This window comes from Rhinopithecus roxellana, chromosome 11 (genome assembly GCF_007565055.1).
Source record: "Rhinopithecus roxellana isolate Shanxi Qingling chromosome 11, ASM756505v1, whole genome shotgun sequence".
Taxonomy (NCBI): Eukaryota; Metazoa; Chordata; class Mammalia; order Primates; family Cercopithecidae; genus Rhinopithecus; species Rhinopithecus roxellana.
Genome location: NC_044559.1, coordinates 95,606,904 through 95,631,498, shown reverse-complemented (window position 1 = coordinate 95,631,498; position 24,595 = coordinate 95,606,904). Strand labels below are relative to the sequence as shown.

At 42.0% G+C, this 24,595-nt stretch overlaps 1 protein-coding gene across 11 annotated transcripts in view; it reads left to right on the top strand.

Moving 5' to 3' along the window:
* The window catches only part of ZNF438 (zinc finger protein 438), a 192,931-nt gene extending 168,984 nt beyond the window's left edge, over window positions 1-23,947 (top strand). For 10 of the 11 annotated variants that reach the window (XM_030940669.1, XM_010357038.2, XM_030940667.1 and 7 more), the window contains 2 exons: window positions 18,288-20,124; window positions 23,144-23,947. In XM_030940669.1, coding sequence (XP_030796529.1) covers window positions 18,288-20,124; window positions 23,144-23,759 — 2,453 coding nt within the window. In that variant the 3' untranslated portion in view covers window positions 23,760-23,947. Of the gene's footprint in view, window positions 1-11,178; window positions 11,315-18,287; window positions 20,125-23,143 lie in introns of those variants that run through there. The other variant, XM_030940673.1, reaches the window with a different exon arrangement.
* Window positions 23,948-24,595: the final 648 nt, after the last annotated feature.

Sequence of the window (24,595 nt, the reverse complement as noted above, 5' to 3'; positions counted from 1 at the left end):
GAGCGGGGATTAAAACAAAGTAGTTTGACCCGGGTATTTAGGATGTTATGCAGCCATAAATAAAGGATAGGCATTTTCTGTTTTTAAAAATCCAATAGCAATAGGAATAGAAATTCATAAATGTAGTAATGCTTTTAATGGAGTAAACATATTGTTCTTGTCTTTAAATTAATGGGCACCAAAATCCTAAAAACATTTATAGAATTCCAGCATCTAACTTGTATTAATAAGGAAGAGCAACTTGTGATTACTTTTGTTTGGATAAAATAATTTTAAATGACTTTGAATACTTTTTGTTTAAAAAAATCCTTCAGGCCGGGTGCACTGGTTCACACCTGTAATCGCAGCACTTTGGGAGGCTGAGGCGGGCGGATCACATGAGGTCAGGAGTTCAAAACCAGCCTAGCCAACATAGTGAAACCCCATCTCTACTAAAAATACAAAACATTAGCTGAGTGGGGTGGCAGGCACCTGTAATCCCAGCTATACGGGAGGCTGAGGCAGGAGAATTGCTTGAACCAGGGAGACGGAAGTTGCAGTGAGTTGAGATCGTGCCATTGCACTCCAGCCTGGGCAACAAAAGCGAAACTCCATCTCAAAAAAAAAAAAAAATTCTTTAAAAACACTGCTCTGTTTTTTGAAAAGATTATATACTACCAAGAGTATCTTGTGATGATATTTCTTAAAATTGGGGGAAAAATATAAATGTCATTTGAATATAACTTATCTGATATTCCATAAATATAAATTCAAGTAAGATAAGTTTCCGAAACATTATATAACATTTTTGTCAAGCATTTTATTTGGTTCATATTCTAACATTGACAGCTAGTGATATTTTAATTATAGTTAATATTTGTGTTAGGATGAATTACCTTTTAATACTTTATTATCAAAACTCTCTTCTATCGATCTGCTGTGTTATATTCTCAAGGAAAGAAAGGTGAAGGAAATAAAACCTAACAACAAAAAGTAAAACATTTCTAGATTTGATTTTCTATTCTCATTCACACAAACCTACCCACTCACTCATACACACACACAATTATAGAATCTCAAAAGACATAGTAAGTTAGATTTCATCTAATTCAGTTGCTTTCAAACTTTGTAGCTTCAGGACCTTTTACACTCTCAAAAATTATTGAGGACTGTAAAGAGCATTTGCTTGTATGAGTTGTATCTGTCAATATTTAGTGATCATAAAAAGAAAAATATATTCATGGATTTATTTTGAAATAACAATAAGCTCATTACATCTTAACAAAAATAAACTAGTTTAACGAAATTGACTATACTATAAAACTAATGACAAAAACCGCAATTACTTTTGCACCAACCTAAATATTTTTCCAAAGTAAAAAAATAATAATAATAATGAGAAGACTGGCATTGATTTATGTTTTCTGCAAATATCTTTAAATTCTGGCTTCATTAAAGATAGTTTGAGTCTCATATCTAGTCCTGCATTCAGTCAGTTGTGATATTGTATATGTTGACATATTTTTTAAAAAGTCGACTTTCCAGTAGTCAGAAAGGAAGGGAATATTTTGGTAGGCTTTTCAGATAATAATGGATATTTTTCTTTGATGCTACGCCAAAATTTGTCAGATGTAAACTTCTTTCAGTTTAGTTGTACTGTGAAATTTGAAACCCTGTCCGTGTACTTTTGTATTCTATTACATTTTGGGTCTCATACTTGAGTGATTCTTTTATTGATGCATGTGACATTAAACTGGTCATTTAGAAAACACTAGTTAAGTGTGTTATGCAAATCTCCCATATACTTCATTGTACAATATTTTAAAAATCATTCATTAACGTAAGCACCAGAGTTTTTTTGTTTTTTTGTTTGTTTTTTTGAGACAGAGCCTCGCTCTGTCGCCCAGGCTGGAGTACAGTGGCGCGATCGTGGCTCACTGCAAGCTCTACCTCCCGGGTTCACGCCATTCTCCTGCCTCAGCCTCCCGAGTAGCTGGGACTACAGGCGCCCACCACCACTCTCGGCTAATTTTTTGTATTTTTAGTAGAGACGGGGTTTCACTGTGTTAGCCAGGATAGTCTCCATCTCCTGACCTCGTGATCTGTCTGCCTCAGCCTCCCAAAGTGCTGAAATTACAGGCATGAGCCACCGCGCCTGGCCCATAAGCACCAGATTTATCTGAAAAGTAACTACTGGGAAGCTTCAAGCTGCTGGTGGTGAATTCAGATTTTCCAGAATTCCAATTGCCACTTGAAAGAAAATGACTTTTATCATTGGCAACAAATACTGTTAGAAGTTATTTCTTGTAATGCCAAGCTCCATTCATTCACTTTTGAGAAAATGTCTGCCAGATATCCAAGTCTTAATATGTTCATTCAACATATTTCAACATATGTCTGTCAGCCATTTTTTCAAGTAAAAATGGTATTCCATGAAAAAAGTAGCCAGGTCAGCTTCAGGGCTGAATCGAGTGCTTGTCCTCAGGACAACAGTCCTATTTCCATATGAAGCAGACGTGTACTTTGACTGCAAACGATTTCATCACAGAGTATTAAAAAGGCATGTACTCAAGGACCAAAATTTTATAAAACTAAAATTTTGTACTGCTTTTTTGTTGTTCCACTGTGAGAGTGCCACAGTGAAGTATAGGACTGCTTGAACAGTTTGTGGGCACTACCTTACTTGTCTAAGTTGCTAGAGAAGTTTTACCCCACAGCGCAACAAGTGCAAATGTCGACACAAGGCAAAGGCCATCTTGATATGAGTATGAAAAGGGTATTTGGGACCCTCCTTGAGGTTCTGCAAGCCGTACTTTGAGAAACACTAATCTAATCTAGTCCTCTCTTGTTGAAGAGAGGAAACTATGGCCAGGAAGGCCGAAGGATTGTTATCTTGCTCAAATTCATTCCAGCAGTATAATAAATAGAAACAACAAAGCCAGACGTCTACTCTCTATCATACATGTAGTGCAGTTTGTCTTGTTTTCTCTGAGGAACTCCTCCCCCAGCCTCCCACAAAAAGAAAATTCCTCAGATCCAAATCATTACACCTCAGCACTGATGTATTATCAAGTTTACTAAAGGAGCAGGACTTGCCACATGAGAAATTTAGAAATTCTTTTAGCATTTTAGACTTTTCTTTCAGTCCTAATGTTCTTTAGTGTTGTCAGTTTTAGAAGAAGGTAGTGTAAGATTAAGAAGTATCTAAGAAATGTGTATTATTTTTAAAATTATGAAAGACCTTAGTCATTGTTTTCTTCATTTTTACTCATCAAAAAATTACTTTGTCACTCCTTAAAAGTGTAATTAAATGTATTGTGTAATTGTTACTTCATAAAAGTCAGATTCTGGTGTAAGCCTGATTTGGTCACCAGAAGCTCTGTTAAAAGAAGGCCATAGGTACAGTTCTATAGGGCATTGCGCATTGCTATGTGTGAGTTCATTTACTACCTCTCCAGTGACCATGCTGTAGATTTCTCTTAGAAGAAAGACCTGTCTCTCTCTCCGAACAGTGCACTTTGATTGGAAAAAGGTTGTTCAAAAAGATCTTTCTTTTCTCAACATTGAGATGGATTATGTGGCACTCACTGGCCACTGGAAGAGACTGACATGTAAACAGATAAATTGCTAAACAACTTAGTTAAGTTCAGTGTGTTGGAATTGAGGGAGAACAGCTTTGGTGCCAGACAGACCTGGGTGAAAATCCAACTCTCAATACCTGCTTTATGATCTTGCAAGAAACGTTGTTTTCACGTCTATGGACTGGAGGTGTTAATACCAAGAATTGGTGGAGGACTTCAGATAGCAGATTAAGCATTCAGTCTGACTTCTGACTGAGGGGCATTTTAGTTCTTCAAAATAGAACTTCAGGATTCTAGAGGTTTGAGGGAAGAATAGAAATGGATGAGTAGAGGCAGTGTATATGTACATATCTACCATAGATTGTCTCAGGAAGAAAAGGAAGGAGATAGGGCCTAATGACTCTTTCTTGTTGCTGTTGTCTGTTTTTGTGTTCAGCAATAGCATAGCAGAAGGAAGGCATGTCAATATGGTTGAGAGTTAATAGTTCGCTCCTTCGGTAAAAAATATGTTGTACAACTGCCAGCTGCTGATCGGGAGACTGAGGCCCTGGCAATAACAAAACAAGCCCCTGCTCTTTTGGAGCTGACATTTTAAGGAGGAGACAGATAATGTAATATCATCATGAAGGTAAGTACCAGGAAGGACAATGAAGCAGAAAAAGAAAACAGCAAGTGATCGCATGGGGCTGAGCAGCTCCTTTTAGATAGGATGGTCACAGGCCAGCCTCTCTGAGAGCTGGGGAGCTCACCAATGGTGCAGGATCCCCGAGGCACAAGGGGCCTGGAAGGAAGGGTAGCCTCCAGACTAGGGTTGGGAATACTCCATTTCCTTATTTTCAGATGCACCTTTTTGTACATTTTAATGTCTCAGGACTTGAGCATTGTATATTTAGAGTTATAGTACTTCTCCTCCTTTTCCCCACCACAGAAAAGGTTTTTATAAACTCATTTGTGTGGCATAATCAAAGACAAAAAGGGAGTTTACATATAAAAGGGATAATGAATGAGTTCCCACATAATAGCCTCTCTTTTTTCCATGAAGTCAGTGTCAAAAATCATTGGCAAGAGAGAGATGGCCCTGGGGATAGGGCAGGGGTGGGGCAGAGGGAGAGTGCCTCAGAAGAGCAGGGGAAGGAACCTGGGCCACCAAGAGTCTCTTAGAGACAAGTAAATAGACTGTGGAATCGGTTTTGAACTAGAAACTTTGAACTTAGAACATTGTCCAGTGTTCACAATGGTTGGATTTCTCCAGCACCAAATAACAGGAGGTGGAAGTAGAGAGCACAAGGTGGGGCCAGCTGGGCAAGGTTCTGTAGGAAGACAGCAAGTGGGTGAACCTACAATCTGAGGGAAGTGTGTGTGGATGGTCAGCCAGGAGGCCGGCTCTGGAATGGGAGGATCTGCCTAAGGAGACCACTCACAGGCACACATAGCCTTGAGGCAAAGAGAAGCAGTGCGCTGTGTCATCACTCCATCTCCAGGGAGATGGGAAAGATAACTCTGACATACTCTTCATCTGTGGATGAGAGTAGATATTCCCTTCAACCTAGGTTTCGTAGTCATCACTAAAAGACAATAAACATTGGTGGAGAAGAAGGATGGCAGAATTCAAAGGCAAAGGAATCCAAAGTAGTCACCACAGCTTTCAAACTCCACTGCCTTCAATCTTGGTACTGGCTCAGGTCAGAATCTGATGGCATCAGTCACACGACAGGATCTGTAGATGCGAGCTAACTCACAGACAGCTAATCTGGTCAGCTCCTCAAAGGTGAACAGCACAAACCAGTCACCTCAGTACCTGCCAGTACCTGGGACTTCATGTTCTTTTTTATTATTTTCTTCAAAGTGTCAGTATTGTAGATGGTCCCTCTATGTTCAGGAAAGGTGTGTCTTCATTAAAGAAATAAGGAACAGTCAAGACTTACCAGCAGAAATGTTAGGGAATAATTATCTGCATAACAAGGGAATACTTCTTAAAGATCCGTGGCTGTCCAACCTTGTGCATTTGTACCTACAAATCATGAACTATTTGACATAAAAGCTGAGGTATAGAAAAACGTGCAGCAAAAAAATGTTATAAATCACTGTGAGTTAAAGATAAATCAGCAGTGAAGATAAAGCATCTGTAAAACTCTACTATAAAGCAGTGAAACAATTCCTTTTTTAAAATGTAGTTTGCACATTCCTCAGAAATACCTCTTTTAGATAAAGTGAACTTACTTTTGAAATTACAGTATAAAAATGATACCTTCGTAATTTTGGTTCCCTGCTTTTTGAAACATTGTGATCTTTACCACTTTAGTTTCATAATCACAGTGTTTTGACCAAAGGCAAGAAATGTCCATCCTTTTGCATGTGTCCTGGTTTAATTGTTCCCAACTGACTTTACATTCTGATGTTGAAACCCTATCTTTCTGTTTATCCCACTGAGGAAAAGGTTTTCTTCATCAACTGTCATCTTGTTAGTCATCCCAGATACTTAACTGTTCCAACTGCTATTGAAAAATAAAGGTAGGCTGGGCACCATTTATGGTGCATGCTTGTAATTCCAACACTTAGGGAACTGAGGTAGGAGGACTTCTTGAGCCCAGGAGTTTGAGACCAACCTGGGCAACATAGTGAGACTTCAACTCTACAAAAAAATGTTTGAAAACTAGCCATGCAGGGTGGTGTGCCTGTGTCATCCCAGCTACTTGGGAGGCTGAGGCAGGAGGATCACTTGAACCCAGGAGTTTGAGGCTGCAGGGTGAGCTATGATCATACCATTGCCCTCCAGTCTGGGTGGCAGAGCGAGTCCCTGTCTCAAAAGAAAAAGAAAATTTATAAAGAAGAAGGGCCCATTTTTAATTTGTTGTGGAAGATTTCTTGCCATGCCGTATCTGTGCAGCTCACTAAACCTCTTTTGCAGGATGTTTCCCTGTTCACCAGCTCTATTGAGTAACAGCTGAGTCGGTAAATGTCAGAATGTTGTGGAAAGAGAGTGTGCACAAGTATTTGTATGGTGATAGAAGGTTAAATGAAACTACCTGCTGCTTTTCACCATGTTGGAGTTCAGTTATCAAGGTCCAAATTTCAACTGTGACTCAACTGAATATTAACAGTTTTAGTGATAATAACAACAAAAAGAATATTGAGAGAATGGCGTTAACAAAGCATTTCAGAAGTTTCCATTTGTCTGGCTTAATGTCCTTGGAAGGTCATTAGCTCTTAGTTAACTTCTTATGCTCCTCAGTCGTTCTTAGATTTGAGTAAAGATACTGGCTTGAATGTTTTGTAATAATGAATAAAATCTTATATGTGCTACAAAATTATTTTGCCAAAAAATAAACAACTTTATCTTTCTAAATGTATTAAAAGCAAACATATTTCATATAGCTCTCAGTCATGTTTTATCAGAATCATTCCAAATAAAAAACAATTCCTTCCAGAAATAAGAACCAATAAAAGCTTCATAATTAGAATGAAGAAGAAATTAATTGAAATTGAGAATCATTAAAATATATTTTAAATGGTAAAGCTTTTTAAATGTACTTTTCACTTGGGACATTAATTACATGGCCCTGAAAGTATAATTAGTTACTTCAGTTTATCAACCACATTGTGTTTTTTTTTTTAATTGCCACTAATATTCTAGGTAATTGGCTTTTAAATTCTTTCATAAAGAATGCTTGTTTCCTCTTGCAGCATGATACAGTCAGCCCTCCACATCCTGGGTTCTGCATCTGTGGGTTCTGCATCCATGGATTCAACTAACCACAGATTGAAAAAACTTTTTTTATTTGCATCTGTATTGGACATGTATAGACTTTTTTTTCCTTGTCATCATTCCCTGAACAATACGGTAAAACAACTATTTACATAGTATTTACATTGCACTAGATATTAAAAGCAGTCTAGAGATGATTTAGGGTATACAAGAGGAGATATGCATAGGTTATATGCAAACACTGTACCATTTTACATCAGGGATTTGAGAATCTGTGGATTTGAGTGTCCAAAGGTGGTCACTGCCCCTTGGAGGAACCAGTTCCCCACAGATGGTAAGGGACAACTGTGTTTATATATATATCATTTAGTCTATTTTAGGGGCTATAGTTCCTCTTTCGGTGCCTAACTTTTCTTTCTGTACTCAGGCTGTCTTAAAACTCTTAATGATTTATTTGGCAAAATACTAAAGTCTACAAGGCAAGTGTCCCTAACCCCACTCTGGGCCCCATCCCCCATCACAGGGCCACTGAGACCTGTACTTACCCCCATTTTCTGAACAACTACTAGGGTAGTTGCTTTGTTCCCTGCTAGGTTTAAGAGCAACAATTGGCCTCACTACTTACTAGGTATAAACTAAAGTGGAAAGGAGAGTCTCCATAAAGTAGTTCTTTAAAATGCATGTATGTGGCCGGGCGCGGTGGCTCAAGCCTGTAATCCCAGCACTTTGGGAGGCCGAGACAGGCGGATCACGAGGTCAGGAGATCGAGACCATCCTGGCTAACATGGTGAAACCCCGTCTCTACTAAAAAAAATACAAAAACTAGCCGGGCGAGGTGGCGGGCGCCTGTAGTCCCAGCTCCTCGGGAGGCTGAGGCAGGAGAATGGCGTAAACCCGGGAGGCGGAGCTTGCAGTGAGCTGAGATCCGGCCACTGCACTCCAGTCCGGGCGACAGAGCGAGACTCCGCCTCAAAAATAAAATAAAATAAAATAAAATGCATGTATGTTAACCCTATTCACATCAAATTGTTAATCCAATTAGCACTTTACCAATTGGGATACAAAAATTTACAGAAGGGCAAGTGGGAGTGCGGTGTGGACAGGGAATCAGAGCCTGGCAAGAGAGATTGGATCATATGTTAGGAAAGATTGAGCTACCAGCGTGAGTGTCAGGAGAGAGGCACAAGATTTAAAGTACAGTTTAATTATTTACAAGCATAGAGGCAAAGGAAAACTTCCTCTTCACCCCTCTGAAGGTTCACTGATAATGAGCTGACAGATCAGCAGATTAATTGGAGAAAAGGCATATACATTGAATCAGTTGTGTTACATGACAAGAGAACCTTCAGAATGCAGACCCAAAGATGGGAAACTGTCCATTTTCATGCTGAGGTTCGACAAAATATGGACAGCTGTGGAGAAATATAACTGAACAAAAGGGATGTGATCTAATGCTGATGGAGTGAGTGAGGAAACCCAGCAAGGCTTGTCTGTTTTGGATTGCTGTTGATCTCTCTGCATAGCATCCCTTCCTTCTGGGTATGAGGTAGGACCCTCTCTGGAATGGGGGTCCGATGACCTACAATCAAACAAGTAAGTCAGATCATTTCTTTATGGCCAGGGTTGGAGTAATAATTTTAGGTTTTATGGCTGGCTTTGGGGAAAAGTGGTTCTGGTTTCTATGACTCACCTTGGGGAAGAGGGATTCTGGATTCTATGCCTAGTCTCAGGGGACAATGAAGGGCCAGAGACAGAAGGGCAGAGAGAGATTTTTGCTTCTCAGGCCTTCATTTTGGGGAATTATCTTTTGAGGCCAGCACAAGTAATACCATTTCTTTTCTCTTTCCTTCGTTTACCTTTCAAAATAGAAACAGTACTTTAAGAATTCAGAACTACTTCCATGTGCTGAGCATTCAAAATTTGTGCCCTTTTTTCCCACCAAAAATAAATGTCAACAATCTGATACTCTCTAGCAAGAGAAAGTGGAAAACTAGTATATCAGCGGAGCATCTAACATGTATCTGGAACTACCTGCACCATCGTGGGTATTCTTCTCATTTAACCCTGATGGGGTCCTTTGTAGGCAGATTATTACTATGCCCATTTCATAGATCCTAACATTTAGGCACAGAGAGTGAAGTGCCAAAGCCACAGGTACATGACAGAGCCAGGAGCTGACACCAAATCTGTCTACACCCCAAAACACACAGTCTTTCTACTGAAGATCAGATGCTGGCCATAACCACACGTAGTAGCTTACAGTCAGCATGCAGAGGTGGAAAGAGCCCTTGGAATAAAATGGGCTAGGATTTGAGTTCCAGCACTGTTACTTACCAGCTTAGAAATCCTTGTAAAACAGACTTGGCCAGGCACGGTGGCTCACGCCTGTAATCACAGCACTTTGGGAGGCTGAGGTAGGTGGATTGCTTAAGCACAGGAGTTCGAGACCAGCCTGGATAACCTGGCAAAACAATACATAAAAAATACAAAAATTAGCCCAGCATGTTGGTGTGCACCTGTAGTCGCAGCTACTTGGGAGGCTGACGTAGGAGGATCACCTGAGGTTGGGGAGTTCGAGGCTGCAGTGAGCCGTGATTGCACCACTGCACTCCAGCCTGAGTGACAGAGTGAGACCCTGTCTCAAAAACAAACAGATACAAAAGTGGTTCCTAATTCAGGTTTTTGGGGTATTAAGTGAGATAATGCATGTTATATATTTTGCACAGTACCTAACCCATAAAATCTACTTATTGTTGGGATAATATTAAAGAAACAGTATTGATAAAGAAGCTCAGCTCCTCAGAAAATGAGAATTTCTTCCCTGCTAAGTGAGGTGATGGATGGACTGTTTGACAAGACAAATCTCAAAGGCCTGTGCTGAGTGGAAGTTGCCTGCATGTCACTGGTGTTGTTAAGGAGGGAGAGGGGAGTTAGCTAAGAGCAACAATTGAGCAGAACACTACAAGTCTTGTCAAGGAGAATGGACTAAACTAGACTCAGGATACAACATCTCCAGTTAGGAATGTGCTTGTTTCCTTTGCATTGTCTCAGATTTCCTGAAATTTAGGTCTGAGACATGATGACTCTAGGAGGTCTCCGTGCTGCATATATGTGGACTAGAAATGCATTTGGCATCCTGAGTCCTCAGAAACAAAAGAACACTTGTGCCTATTGCCAGGACGTTTTACAGCGCACACTCTGTAGTCAATGCTCAATAAATTCTTGTGACTCGCAGACCCTGGACAGTGGCTTGGGGAGAGGGTAGGTAATGGCTAAGGGTGTTTATAGGCTTTTCAACAAAATTAAGTTGCACTCCCTTGTGTTATGAGACATTGCTTTTATCCCAGACCTCTCCAGGGTTTTACCATGTTTATTTTAACTAGAGACCATCTTGGGAAACAGTTTGAACCCCAACTGGAATTTATTATTTGAAAGCCAAGTGGCAGAGAAAACAGGGATAACAACGAATAAAACTGAAAATAGAGTACTTCAGTTTAATAAAATTAAAACCAAAACAACACCTAAAATTTTTGGCTCTTTAGTGACCAAGACTTGGCAGAACTTCCCTCGTGAGCCTGGATCCAGGGGCCTGTTTCAAGAGCAGGGACACGCCTCTCTTTCTCTGCCTGCTCCCTTCTGCACTCTTAGCAGTAGGCCTGTGGGTCCCCTCAGATGGAATAATGGAACTTTGCCCAAACCAGCAACCAGATGAGGTTGAACAACTTTATTCAGAAGCAACAAAGCAGGCCTTGGTTCTGCCAGTGGAAATCAGGAAGTGAGCTGTTTGTGGCTATCTAGAGAATTGCCTCATGTGCTTGTTTCTTAATACTATTTGTGGTAGCTGCATTGTGAAACAGTTTAATAAAGCTGGGTAAGACATTGGCACCTAGTGCTATTGAGCCCTCATTCTTTCCTCCACTGCCTTTAACATGTAAATGATGTCCATCAGATCTAATCCTTTGATGGCAATGGAGGAGGAGGAGGACACACGTTACACATTCTCCAAATATCCAGCAGCCTTTCTGGATTTCTCAGAGTCCTATGGATAGTAAGTGGCAAATTCAAATATAATGTGCTTTTGCTTTCAAATGACTATTAATTTTCTGTGAGTTATCTCTAATAAGTGGGCTTTCAGAAAATTAGTATAATTTAATGGTAATAGAAATTTTAGGCCAGGTGTGGTGGCTCACTCCTATAATCCCAACACTTTGGGAGGCCAAGGTGGGTGAATCACTTTAGGTCAGGAGTTCAAAACCAGCCTGGCCAACATGGTGAAACCCGTCTCTACTAAAAATAGAAAAATTAGCCGGGCATGGTGGCGCATGCCTGTAATCCCAGCTACTCAGGAGGCTAAGGCGAGAGAATCACTTGAACCTGGGAGGTAGAAGTGGCAGTGAGCCAAGATTGCACCACTACACTCCAGCCTGGGTGACAGCAAGACTCCATCTCAAAAAAAAAAAAAAAAGTTTAGAATATGACAAGCCATTTCTATTTCAAAATTTCTTTTTTTTCTATTTAAAATTTAAATATGGTATTATATTTCGTGATACATTTGGACAACTTTATATATAATCCCCCCACCCCTTTGAAGGAAAATGAAGAAAAAGGTCATTGCTTCGAATTGGAATGGGACAGCTCTGGGTTGTGTGGACTTTGGCAGATTATTTAACTTCCTCAAACCTCATTTTGCTTAATCTGTATAAGGGAAACAGTAATACCTATTTGCAGAGTTTGGATGAAGATTTAATTAAAAGACCTAGCACCAATTCTAGACCATAATAAGGACTCAACACTTCCTAGTTTCCCTTTAATCCCAGTTAGATCAATTTCTCACCAACTGTAAATGTCACTTTTCAAAATCATTATTTTATATGCTTAACATATTAAAAACAGCCCATATTTAAGATCCTAATATTAAGTGTTCCTGTTGAATAATTGTACCAAATTAATTTTACTGAGCGACCCTTTTATGTCTTCAGTTAATAAAAGTCCATGTTTAGTACCCGAGAGTCCTGTGAGTCTCTTTAACTGTGTTACGGGTAGTTTTGCAGGATTTCCAGAAATTATGAATGTCAGTGGAAATTTTTACTTCTCATTAGTTAGTGCACAGTTCTGTAAGATCTGTAATATAGTGGGTGCAGGTGAGAGTTTTTAGATCACACCATCTGTGAAAGGCCTTGTAAATGTGTAGTGGAATAAACCACTGTTGTATAACTATATTGCCAAGAAAGACTTTCTGCAGTCATACTATCTTAGTATGTTAGAGTTTTTAAAAACTTAATGGCATTTTCAGCTTCTCTAAGGACTCCTGTTGTTCAGACTACTCAAAAAAAAAAAAGTGTTATTCTAGCATCACTGACCTTTATTGCAAATTGCCTTATTTTATCTTAAAAAGCAAATGTTTGGAGGAACAATTCGTACAACTCCACTTGTCCTTGGGAGGTAATGAGCTCTAATACTTCTCAGTGCTTAACATTTTTGGGTAGTTATGCACTGCCTGTCGGATTACTTACTAGATTACTTCCCTGATCGTTAGCAATTCTTGTCATTAAGTAGTCAAGGAAAATAAAAGACATGAGCCATTCTCTGTGTGTACATCTAGACAGTCATTTATGCATAGATACACACTCATCACAAATATCCCAAAAGATACTGCTTTTTAAAACTGATTCAATTAGGGAAACTTTCGTTTTCCTTTCATTCATTAAACAAATATGTCTAAGGACCTCCTGTGTGCCAGGCACAGAGGGTATTCAGTGGGAAATTAGCACTTATCCCATTCCTGATTTCTTAGTTCCCCCGGGTCCCTCCACCCAACAAAGGCCACCATAATCCTGATTTCTTTTGTTTCATTTCAGAGATATTCTGCATATATACAGGATATATTTGTGTGTATCTTCTCATTTTTGTTAAGACAAGTGATAGCATACTGTACATCTCCCATCTTGGAGAGTATTCCAGATCACCCTGATTCTTTCTTTGTTTTTATTACAGCATGGTATTACATTGTGTGGTTGGATGGTTATCTTATTAGCACCCTGTTGGTGGACACTTAAGTAATTACCAGGGTTTTTTCTCTTCTGTTTCTGTGGCCTTGCTGTCTTTCTCCTGCCTTGCATTTCTATTAACATATTGGTTTCGTTTCCTGTCCTTAATGATTCTGAGAAACTGGATTCAACGCCACTTTCATGGAGACCCTCACCCTTGTATGTACTTCCTGATAGATCCAGACAAGCATAGTATGTTAAATGTACTCAACAAGACCTTATCTTTTCACCCCACAAACTCTTATTGATTAGCTTGTGATATTGATCATGAACCACCTGATAAGCCTTTCAACCCCAGCATCCACTTCTTTAAGTTGCAGGGACCTTGAGGAGCACGGACTAAGTTTGGCAGACATCATATTGGTCATCTGGGCCTCTGTCACTTCAGGTTGCCCACACTGCTGACACTGATCGGTGCTTTCGCAGCCGGGACAGAGCTCAGGAGTGTCCTTTTGTTTTCAGACCACAGTGGCCTCCTTTTCCTTTGAATGCCCTTGCACTTCCTATGTGATTTTATTCCCACTATAATGTAGAGACATTTGAAGATAGTTGAAGTACATTAACTTCAAATATATCATAATTAGCTCACTCCCTTTTGGTGTGGCTGTATGAAGTATATCTGGTTTCATTTCTGGAAACCTTAACTGTCAGAAGGTTGCTTTCTCACACTTGGTCATAAAAAATAGGAAGCTCCTTCCCAACTTAAGTCTTTAGAGACTTCGAGGTGACCTTGACCACTGTTGTTGCTTTAGCTGCATCTTCTGCTATCTGTTATTTCTGCCTTTCTTCATGTTGACATTACCATGCTCTGCCTCTGAGGTTTGGTTTCCCTTTCTGTTGTTCCTCTGTCTTCGCTCTAATCCCCCCACTCTTCCTCTCTGTGTGTCTGTTTTCTGTAGAGCTTGCTTGTTTCTTTGACTATTTCAGTGGATGCCCCAGCAGCATAATTTACCATTCTCTCTTGTTATTTCCTCAGGTGGTTAGTTGATTATTTGCTCCTTATTCTGGCAATAAATAAAATTACATTTAAAAATGTTTCTGAGAAATATCCTCTGTTTCCTTTTAAATTTTCAAAATATTGAAATATTAACGGTCATTTTTAAATTGTGTTTTTTTCCCACTGTTTACAAAATTTCCAAGGCTCAACCTCTAAATTATTTTTCTCTTTGATCACTTTATTACCGCTTTAAAAATTCAACAAATATTTAGTAAATCTCTGTCATGTACTGGATACTGTAGGCCCTGAAGACACAGACCAACTCCCTGTCCTCTAGGAATTCTAGGGAAAGCAGGCAATATATGTGATACTTTATTTATTTATTTATTCATTCATTCATTCATTCATTCATTCATTGGAGATGTAGTCTCACTGTGTTGCCCAGGCTGGAGTACAGTGGCATGATCTCAGTTCACTGCAACCTCCACTTCCCAGGTTCAAGCAATTCTCCTGCCTCAACCTCCCAAGTAGCTGGGATTACAGGCGCCTGCCACCACACCCGGCTAATTTTTGTATTTTTAGTAGAAACAGGGTTTCATCATGTTGACCAGGCTGGTCTCAAACTCCTGACCTCAAGTGATCTGCCTGCCTTAGCCTCCCAAACTGCTGGGATTACAGGCATGAGCCACCGCGTCTGGCCATAGATGGAACATATGTTCTAGAGAAAATGAAACAGGAAGAGGGAGCAGGGAGTTCACAATGGGATATAATTTTAAATAAGGTCGTCAGAGAAGATGCTCATTGAGAAGAAGCCATTTGTACAAAACCTTGAAGGAAATGATGCAGCAAGTACTGGGGATTTATTGAGGGAAGAGTGTCTTGGGCGGGTGGGCGTAGCCAGTGCTCCTCCCAGCCAGGAGCCACCTCTCAGGAGGTGCATGCCCAGAACAGCAAAGAGGCCACCATGGCTGGAGTGGAGCAAATGGAGGAAATAGGTCAGAGAGACTGCCAGGGACCTTTTAAAGCATGAGGCCTTTTAAGCCATTGCAGGGATTTTGGCTTTACTCTGAGATGAAGAGCCGTTGGACAGATGTGAGATGAGGGAGTCATAGATCTTGTGCTATGATGTATTATTGTCACATATTCTTTAAAGAGGGCATATTACTAAGCCTTTGTTCTAGCCCTTCTTGCAGTAAATATTTTCTGCCCAATTAGGAGGAAGAACTAGTGATAAAGGACCCAATATTTTCTCTTCTCTCCCTTCCATACCCCAGATCTGTTGTGTAAATGCAAAGAACATTATTACCGTTAATGTAATTATGTATGAAGCCACATCTCTAAGTAACCAAAAGCCATCAATAATTTCAGGCTTTCTGCAAAGTCTCTCGATCCTGATTTCAAGTATTTATTTACAACTTATTTTGGTACTTCTTCCAAAAAAAAAAAAAAAAGATGAGAAGGTGAGGTTTAAAATGAAAAACATTTAAAGGCTATGAAAATAAAACTTAAAAAATTAAAATTGTGTAGGAAGAAGTAGCAATCCATATAGATGACTATTGTGAAGTGATTTACCACTCAATTTACCCATAAGCGGAATTCATGGTAATCAAACTCAGAAGGAAAACAACAAATAATTATCTTTGTCTGATTTTTCCAGACCATAGCACTAGTCCTTACACTTCTTACTCTAGTGCAGGCTATTCTGTGAACTATGTTTCATAACATCCTTTTTCTTCACAAAACAATTACTTTCTAAAAATAAAGTGGTCAATGTCAATTTCAACTTATTTCTACTAGGTTGCTTGTTTATTTAGGGGGTGTCATTTCTGCTAAAAGAACCACCTTCCTGCTAAAATTGTTAATTCACTCACTGTAGGCATTAGAATCAAGGTTGATGGGCCAGGCGCGGTGGCTCATGCCTATAATCCCAGCACTTTGGGAGGCCAAGGTGGGCAGATCACCTGAGGTCGGGAGTTCAAGACAAGCCTGACCAACATGGAGAAACCCTGTCTCTACTAAAAATACAAAATTAGCCAGGTGTGGTGGCGCATGCCTGTAATCCCAGTTACTTGGGAGGTTGAGGCAGGAGAATCGCTTGAACCCAGGAGGCAGAGGTTGCAGTGAGCCGAGATCATACCATTGCCCTCGCCTGAGCAACAAGAGCAAAACTCCGTCTCAAAAAAACAAAAAAAGAAAAAAAAAGAAAAAAGAAAATCAAGGTTGGTGTTACATTTTCTTTTTTTTTTTTTTTTTGAGACGGAGTCTCGCTCAGACTGTTGCCCAGGCTGGAGTGTAGTGGCGTGATCTTGGCTCACTACAACCCCTGCCTCCAGGGTTCAAGTGATTCTCCTGCCTCAGCCTCCCCGGTAGCTGGGATTACAGGCATCCGCCACCATACCTGGCTAATTTTTTTTGTATTTTTAGTAGAGACGGAGTTTCATCACGTGGCCAGGTTGGTTTCGAGCTCCTGACCTCAAGTGATCCGCCTGTCTCAGCCTCCCAAAGTGCTAGAATTATAAGCGTGAGCCCCCGCGCCCAGCTGATTTTACATTTTCGATTGTCTGTTTCACTAGATTGTCTGCTACCTACCTTGTATCCTCCAACACAGTGTTCAGTCCCTTACCTCCAATTGTAAAATCTAAAAAACTCTGAAAACAGAAGTTTATGAAAAGTTAAGTTCCAAACTCATTCAGAAGTAAAAACTTGAACTGAAATAATGACAATTTAAAAATCTTCGTTTGTCCTACTTGTGAATATTTGCATGTTTTGCTACAGAAGTAGTAATAGGTTCAATTATGGGTGCCCTGCAGATTCTGCTGGGAGTTATGTAACATTTAGTATATCCATCTTATTACTTTTCCAAAATTTGAAAATATAAATTCCAAACCACATCTTCCTCCAGATATTTCAGAAAAGGGATCGTGGGCTTGCAGTGGCCAATCCTGGAATAATAATGATTAGAATAATGTAGGTGCCTAGTAAATGTGACTTGAAGTTTGATTAATATGAGATACTTAGAAATTAGAAACATTTCTGCACCTGGGTCTTGTGACCTTGAGACCTCAGAAAATAAAATAGATAATTCAGTCTTTAGAAGCAGGACACCACAATTGTTCTCTTAAGGTAGTAGTAATTGGTCTTAGGTCAGGTTAATAAATCCAGAAAGAATGAAGTGTTATTCCATCAGTCAAAATTATTCCTGTTAGTATCCTAGAAGGTGCTTTTTGTACCATTCACATACTTTTCATGTTGTCTCTGTATCTTTATTTATCACTTTGTATCTTTTTGGTTTTTGTTCAACATTTTTTACAGGTGTCATATCAGCTTTTTTAATACTGGTGATTTAATTGCAAAAGCACACATAAACAGTTTGAAAGGTGTGAGAAGAAATTTGCAAGTCACATGGGGAAACAGCAACAAAGCTAGCATTCAGTCTGGAATGCATCCACTGTGCCAAACAAACTCAACTGCTAGTGGGTCAAATGGTGTATCCTGAGATTGAGTGAAAAATGAGTTTGATACAAGAAATGCTTGTTTCATACAAAGGATGCAGTGGGAAGTATCAAGATGAATTGAATATAGGCTCTACCCTCACAAAGCTCAAGCTTAGTAGGGAAAGCAGAACATGAATATAAAATAATAAACTACATAGCAGAACACACCAGACATCATGTGAAGATGAGTGGGGATAGGTTAAATGGAGAAGATGGACTTGCAGAATACATGGATGAGAAGGACGGGATCTTCGCTGTCAAGCAGTGTTGAGTAGTAGAGATACACATAAACTCAAAAATTATTATGGAAAATTGTAAATAACATAATAGGAGCTAAGGAACCATAGATGAGTATAGTAATCCTTGGGGAAGGTAGGTAGGAATTGATCTTCAAGCTGGTCTTGAGGGACACAAGAGTTTGTCCAGAAGGTTTGGAGGTAGGTCAAGGAATCTCTTCTGGGCAGAATAAATAAGATGCTTGTTGTCTAAAGTATCACAGGACAGTTACATACAATAACTCTTTATATTTTATTGTCATTGCAGGTGAATCAAACATCCCTTCTGGAACAATACAGAGTAGAAAAGGTTTGCAGAATAAGAGTCAGTTTAGGACCATCGCACCAAAAATTGTGCCCAAAGTCTTAACATCCAGAATGCTGCCATGTCATTCACCATCACGCTCTGATCAGGTGAATCTGGGACCCTCCATCAACTCTAAGCCACTGGGGATGTCCACCCAGAACTATGCTCTGATGCAGGTTGCTGGCCAGGAGGGGACATTTTCTCTTGTTGCTTTGCCACATGTTGCCTCAGCTCAGCCAATTCAGAAACCCAGAATGTCCCTACCTGAAAACCTGAAACTTCCTATTCCTCGATATCAACCCCCAAGAAATAGCAAAGGATCAAGAAAGAAACCCATCCTGATCTTTCCTAAGAGTGGCTGTAGCAAAGCTCCTGCCCAAACCCAGATGTGTCCTCAGGTGTCCCCTTCCCCACCTCACCACCCTGAACTCCTGTACAAACCCAGTCCATTTGAGGAAGTGCCATCACTAGAGCAAGCCCCAGCCAGCATTGGCACAGCTGCGCTGACCAATGGAAGTGACCATGGGGACTTGAGACCACCAGTGACCAACACCCATGGCAATCTGAACCCTTCTGCCACCCCAGCATCATCCACACCAGAGGGGCCTGCCAAGCAGGACCTCACAGATCTTTCAGGGAAACCACACTTTGTAAGCAAGGTAACATCTAGTAAACCTTCTGCTGTTGCCAGTGAAAAGTTTAAAGAACAAGTTGATCTTGCAAAAACCATTACCAGTTTATCACCAACCATTCTTGGCAATGCAGTTCAGTTGATCTCTTCAGTCCCCAGAGGGAAACTGCCAATCCCACCCTACTCAAGAATGAAGACAATGGAGGTTTACAAAATCAAATCAGATGCTAGCATTGCAGGTTTTTCTTTACCAGGACCTAAAGCCGACTGTGATAAGATATCCTCCACCGCAGAAGGCTTTAATGCAGCCACCAAGGTGGCAAGCAAGCTGCCTGTTCCACAAGTGTCACAGCAGAGTCCCTGTGAAAGTGCCTTTTGTCCACCCACCAAACTTGATCTCAACCACAAAACAAAACTGAACAGTGGAACCGCAAAGAGAAAAGGAAGGAAACGGAAGGTACCAGATGAAATTTTGGCATTTCAGGGAAAAAGGAGGAAATGTGTCATTAGTAAGTGTAGAGATGGTAAAGAAAGAATAAAAAATGATCCCCAAGAATTCAGAGACCAAAAGCTGGGGACCCCGAAAAAATATCGTAGCATTATGCCCAAACCTATCATGGTCATACCCACTTTGACCCCCCTGGCTTCTCCAGCTACACTACAATCCCAGATGCTTGGGGGCCTAGGACAGGATGTTTCATTAAATAATTCACTCACTCCTAAATATCTTGGCTGTAAGCAAGACAACAGCTCTTCCCCTAAGCCCAGCTCCATGTTCAGAAGTGGATTCTCTGGCATTAAGAAGCCTTGGCACAGATGTCATGTCTGCAACCACCACTTCCAGTTCAAACAGCACCTTCGAGACCACATGAATACACACACCAACAGACGGCCTTACAGTTGTCGGATTTGTCGCAAGTCCTACGTACGTCCTGGCAGCCTGAGCACACACATGAAACTTCATCATGGTGAGAACCGTCTGAAGAAACTCATGTGTTGTGAGTTTTGTGCAAAAGTGTTTGGCCACGTCCGAGTCTATTTTGGCCATCTGAAAGAAGTGCATAGGGTTGTGATCAGCACTGAGCCCACCGCTAGTGAACTGCAGCCAGGAGACATACCAAAGAACAGAGACATGAGTGTGCGAGGCACGGAGGGATCACTGGAGAGGTGAGTGCCGATGGAATGGAAACCCGGCAAGAGAGTCTGTTTTGATTTGGGGAAGCCGGGAAGATTTCATATTCAGAAAGGAGAGTTTATAAAACATCTCTTGGATTAAGATTTCATAAAGTAGTTATCTATACCTCCTAGTTCTGTGAAGAATAATCTCGTTTCTCTCTGGTTTCTGATCATCCATATTTGGAATTACCCTAACCAATCTAGTAAATTATTGTATATAGTTCCAGTGGTCTTTACAAGTAATTTCCCCCAAAATCACATCCACAGAATTTGCATTATTTTAAACAGCATCATTTGCCCCAAAATGCGGCATGACCCGTGGTGGGGACTCAGAGTGGGTGGGTCTGTCATGTTGGCCCTACCTTAAGGTGCCCAGACCCCACCCTCTTCGTTTGCCCTGTTTTCCCCATGAAGTCAGGTTCTCTCTTTCTAGAGTCATTCCTTTTTGCAAGCACTGCTTCCTAGTATTACTGTTACAGGATCCTTGGGGTGTCATTTCACCAGCCGGAAACGTCTGTGGCCAGTAGTGCCTTGGCCTGAGTTTTGCCCTGGCCCATTAGGCTCGTTCCACGCACTCGGCCTGGCAGGCTGCACTCAACTCACGCTACTGGCCTAGAACCCATGCCTTCCAAGGGCAAGCCAGGCACAGAGTGGTGAGGGATGTGTGAGCGAGCATGGGGTCTGGCCACTGCGCATAGGCAGGCACGCCGGCTGCTGCTGCAGGCTAGGCAGCTCCAGATGCCACCTCCCTGCAAGGCTGTGTCTGGACCAGGCACGTCACAAGCAGCTTCCACAGCTGGCACCAGGAACATGATGTTGCTCGGAAGCTTGGAGACTCCAGCAACTGCATGGCCCCAAGGAGGGAGTCACTGCCCTGGCTCAGGGGGCTCCCAGGTCAGAGCTCCCCAAAGGACCGCAGCTCTTCTCTTCACCTGCAGTGTGGCAAGCAAAGGGTGTGTTTCAGCCTGTTTGTGTTACAGCTCTCTTAGGCCCACCATTTGGCAGGTCCCAAGTTCTTGTCCTGCGTTCAGGAAGAATGAGGTACACAGAGAAGTAGAGGGTGAGCAAGATAAAGAGGAACTTTATCAAGTGATAGAACAGCTCAGAGTTGAACTGCAGGGGGCAGTTCTTGCAGCCAGGTTGTCCCAACTAACATTCAGCTCTTAGCAGAGAGGGTAGTTCCTCTCTGCAGGCAAGTCATCCCCGTCATCTCTTCTGCTCTCAGCAGAGAGGGTAGCCCCTCTCTGCCACTGGTCATCCCATTGTCTCTTCAAGTCTGGCTAAGTCCGGGGCTTTTATGTGCCTCAGAGGAGAGGAAGTGGTGTGCAGTTGGTACATGGGTGGTCATGGACAGACCCAGAAAAGCACCACAAGTTCCCACTCCAGTCCACGTGGCCGGCAGCCTGGCCCCCAGGATTCAGGGCTTCCCCGGCTTGATGGGAGGGCTTCACCGGGGACCTCCCCCTTTCTGCCCAGAAGCTTCTTTGCCTCCTGCTTCTGTTTATGGCACCCAGGCTGTTCATGCTGAAGGAGCACCTGCAGGCTAGCACCAAGCTGTCCTCAGCGCCCCTTCGTCAGCCTCCCTCCCATGCTTATCGGCACCCAAAGTCTGGAGTGGGCCAAGGTGGTAGGGGGTGGGCATATCAGCACTGCCTCAAGCATGTGCACACCCAGCCAGGTTACAACAATGCCCAGGCTCAGCCCCAGCCTTGCTTTGAGATTGGAGCAGGTGCTGACAGTAGGGAGCAGCCAGTCAGCAGGAGCAGGTGCTTGAGTCTGTGGGGGGAAAGGGGCCTTCCCGTACCCCTGAGAGTGCAGAGATGCCTGGATCTGCAGCCACAGCAGGATAACTACAGTGATGCCTTGGAGGGCAGGAGGGCTCCTGCCTGCTCCCAGCTTCCAAGAGCACAGGGGTGCCTGGGTCGCAACTGTGGCTTGGGCAGCTGCAGGCTGTTACGCTTGGGAAGCTCCCACCCCGCCAAGTTGAAAAGGGCAGAGCTCCTGCTTGTCCCCAGCTCCCCAGCTCCATGAAGCGTGGCACCGCCCCTGGCCCAGCTGCGGCTCAGGGCCCCTCTCTACCTGCTCCTGTATGCCCTAGTGTTCTGCTTCCCCTGCCAGCAGGTGACTCAGCCTGGCCCCATCGCAGTGGCTCTCAGGGCCGCAGGTTTCAGGGACTGCCCACCTCCTCTCCACGTTTCCCCAGCATCAACAGCAGGCAAGGTGCAGGTGGCGCAGTGGCCCTGGCCAACCCCACACAAATGAACCCGACACTCAGGGCCAGCCCCACAAGTCCCCGCTGCACCTTCAGCCGGGCGCTCACTGGCTCCTTTCTGAATGTGAAATCTTCCCCTTCCCCAAATCAAAACAGACGCTCTTGGCAAATGTAGTTTGGACATTGTACCTAAAAATCAAAATCTAACTATAGGGAAAGAAGGAAGAAGTGAGGTTTCATGGTTCATTAGTGAAAGGCACAGAGGTCTTAAAGGGGACAGAAACGTCTGAGAAAAAGGAGAAACTATAGAAAAGCAAGGAAGAAATAGGATAGGCACCCTTTATTTTTACTGAACATAACAGAGTGAGCCAAAATTGAATAGAAGGTATTGGTGCTCAAGGTTAGGGAGAGCCACAGTGGGTAGGTGGGACTGTTACCTTCAACAGAATGGAGGGTGTTCCTGTGCCCTTCACGCAGTCTTACATGACTCTTCCATGTGATTGCTCCTGTCCCTGTGGTAACCAAAGATGAGTTAGCTCACCTGGGACAGATGCGTGAAGAGAAGGACTGTTGATTAAAGGAACCCTGGTAGCTGGAGAAATATGTAGCCGCAAGCAGGAGTGACAGTTGGTATTCACCGCGGTCCTTGCGGAAGGTCTTCCCAGGCGCTCTCTGTTTACCCCAGCCCTTGTCTTTCTCGTCAGTATATGTTTTAGATCCCTGAAGACAGAGCTAAGAGGAATGGTTCCAATTGCATTTTTCCATGAAACTTATGTACACTATTTTTGCCCTTTTCAGGGAAAACAAGTCCAACCTGGAAGAAGACTTCCTTCTAAACCAGGCAGATGAAGTCAAATTACAAATCAAATGTGGCCGTTGTCAGATTACTGCTCAGTCTTTTGCGGAAATAAAGTTTCATTTACTTTATGTTCACGGAGAGGAAATTCAGGGCAGGCTACAAGAAGGGACCTTCCCAGGAAGCAAGGGGACTCAGGAAGAGTTGGTGCAGCATGCTAGCCCTGACTGGAAAAGGCATCCTGAGAGAGGGAAGCCAGAGAAGCTTCATTCCTCTGAGGAGGATTCACACGCATGTCCGAGACTGAAAAGGCAGTTCCACCTTCATCATCAGAATGGCATGGAAATGCTCATGGAAAATGAAGGACCCCAGTCAGGAGCCAACAAACCAAGGGAAACCTGCCAGGGCCCTGAGTGTCCCGGCCTCCACACAGTTCTCTTGTGGTCCCGTTCAGGCTTTAACTGCCTGCTTTGTGCAGAGATGCTGGGACGGAAAGAGGACCTCCTCCACCACTGGAAGCACCAGCATAATTGTGAGGACCCTTCCAAACTGTGGGCTGTTTTAAATACGGTCTCTAACCAGGGAGTGATTGAACTTTCCAGTGAAGCTGAGAAATGAGACTCCAAGGCAGGCCGGGGTTAAGGAGAGAGCTCTGCCGCCACCTTCCTTCAGAGCTTCGTGCTTTGTGGTGGTGCTTAGTCACAAAGATCAAACAACAGGATTGGCGTGAGTGAACAGAAATGATTTTTGTGCGTGATTTTATTTTCTTATGAAATAAAATATATGTTCTCGAAACATTTTTCTAACTATATGCAGTCTTATTTTAAAATCATATGTACTGATTCTTAATATCTTAGACTTTCAGAATAAATAAAAAGATCAAAATTTGGAGATTGAAATTGAGAGGGATATAGGCTGTTCTTCAGATACAGCTCTCAGTGAAAATGTGTGTGTGTCCTTCCTTTTGTTCAGATGTTTTCTGCTTATGTAGATTGACAAATGTCAAAAATGTCCAGGCAGCAAAATCCTTTTAGTCTCAACCATAGTATCAAGTTAGATGGTAAATGCTGATATTTATGAAATTCTCTGGTTTATTTGAATATGATATAGAGCAGTATTTTAATAAGATTGTCATCTACAATGATTTAAAATCCATGTTTTCAGGACTCAGATTTTTGTTTCTTGTAATTTTGCTATTTTCTTAAATGCACATTTCCTTGAAGATTAGTTGTTGGCAAGTCTTACAGCTATAGTGTTCCATATCAAAATAATTTTTTAAAAAATTTAGTACTTCAGCTAACAAAAAATCCACTTGCTTGGTAAAAAGTTATTTTAAAGTAGTCTTTGGGGCCAGAAAATTTACAACCTGGAAAGTGAACTGGATAGTTCAGTCCAGATGTGTAGGGGTCTCAACTGCGTTCCCTCACTCCCAAGTGACTTCAGAGGGTTGTCGC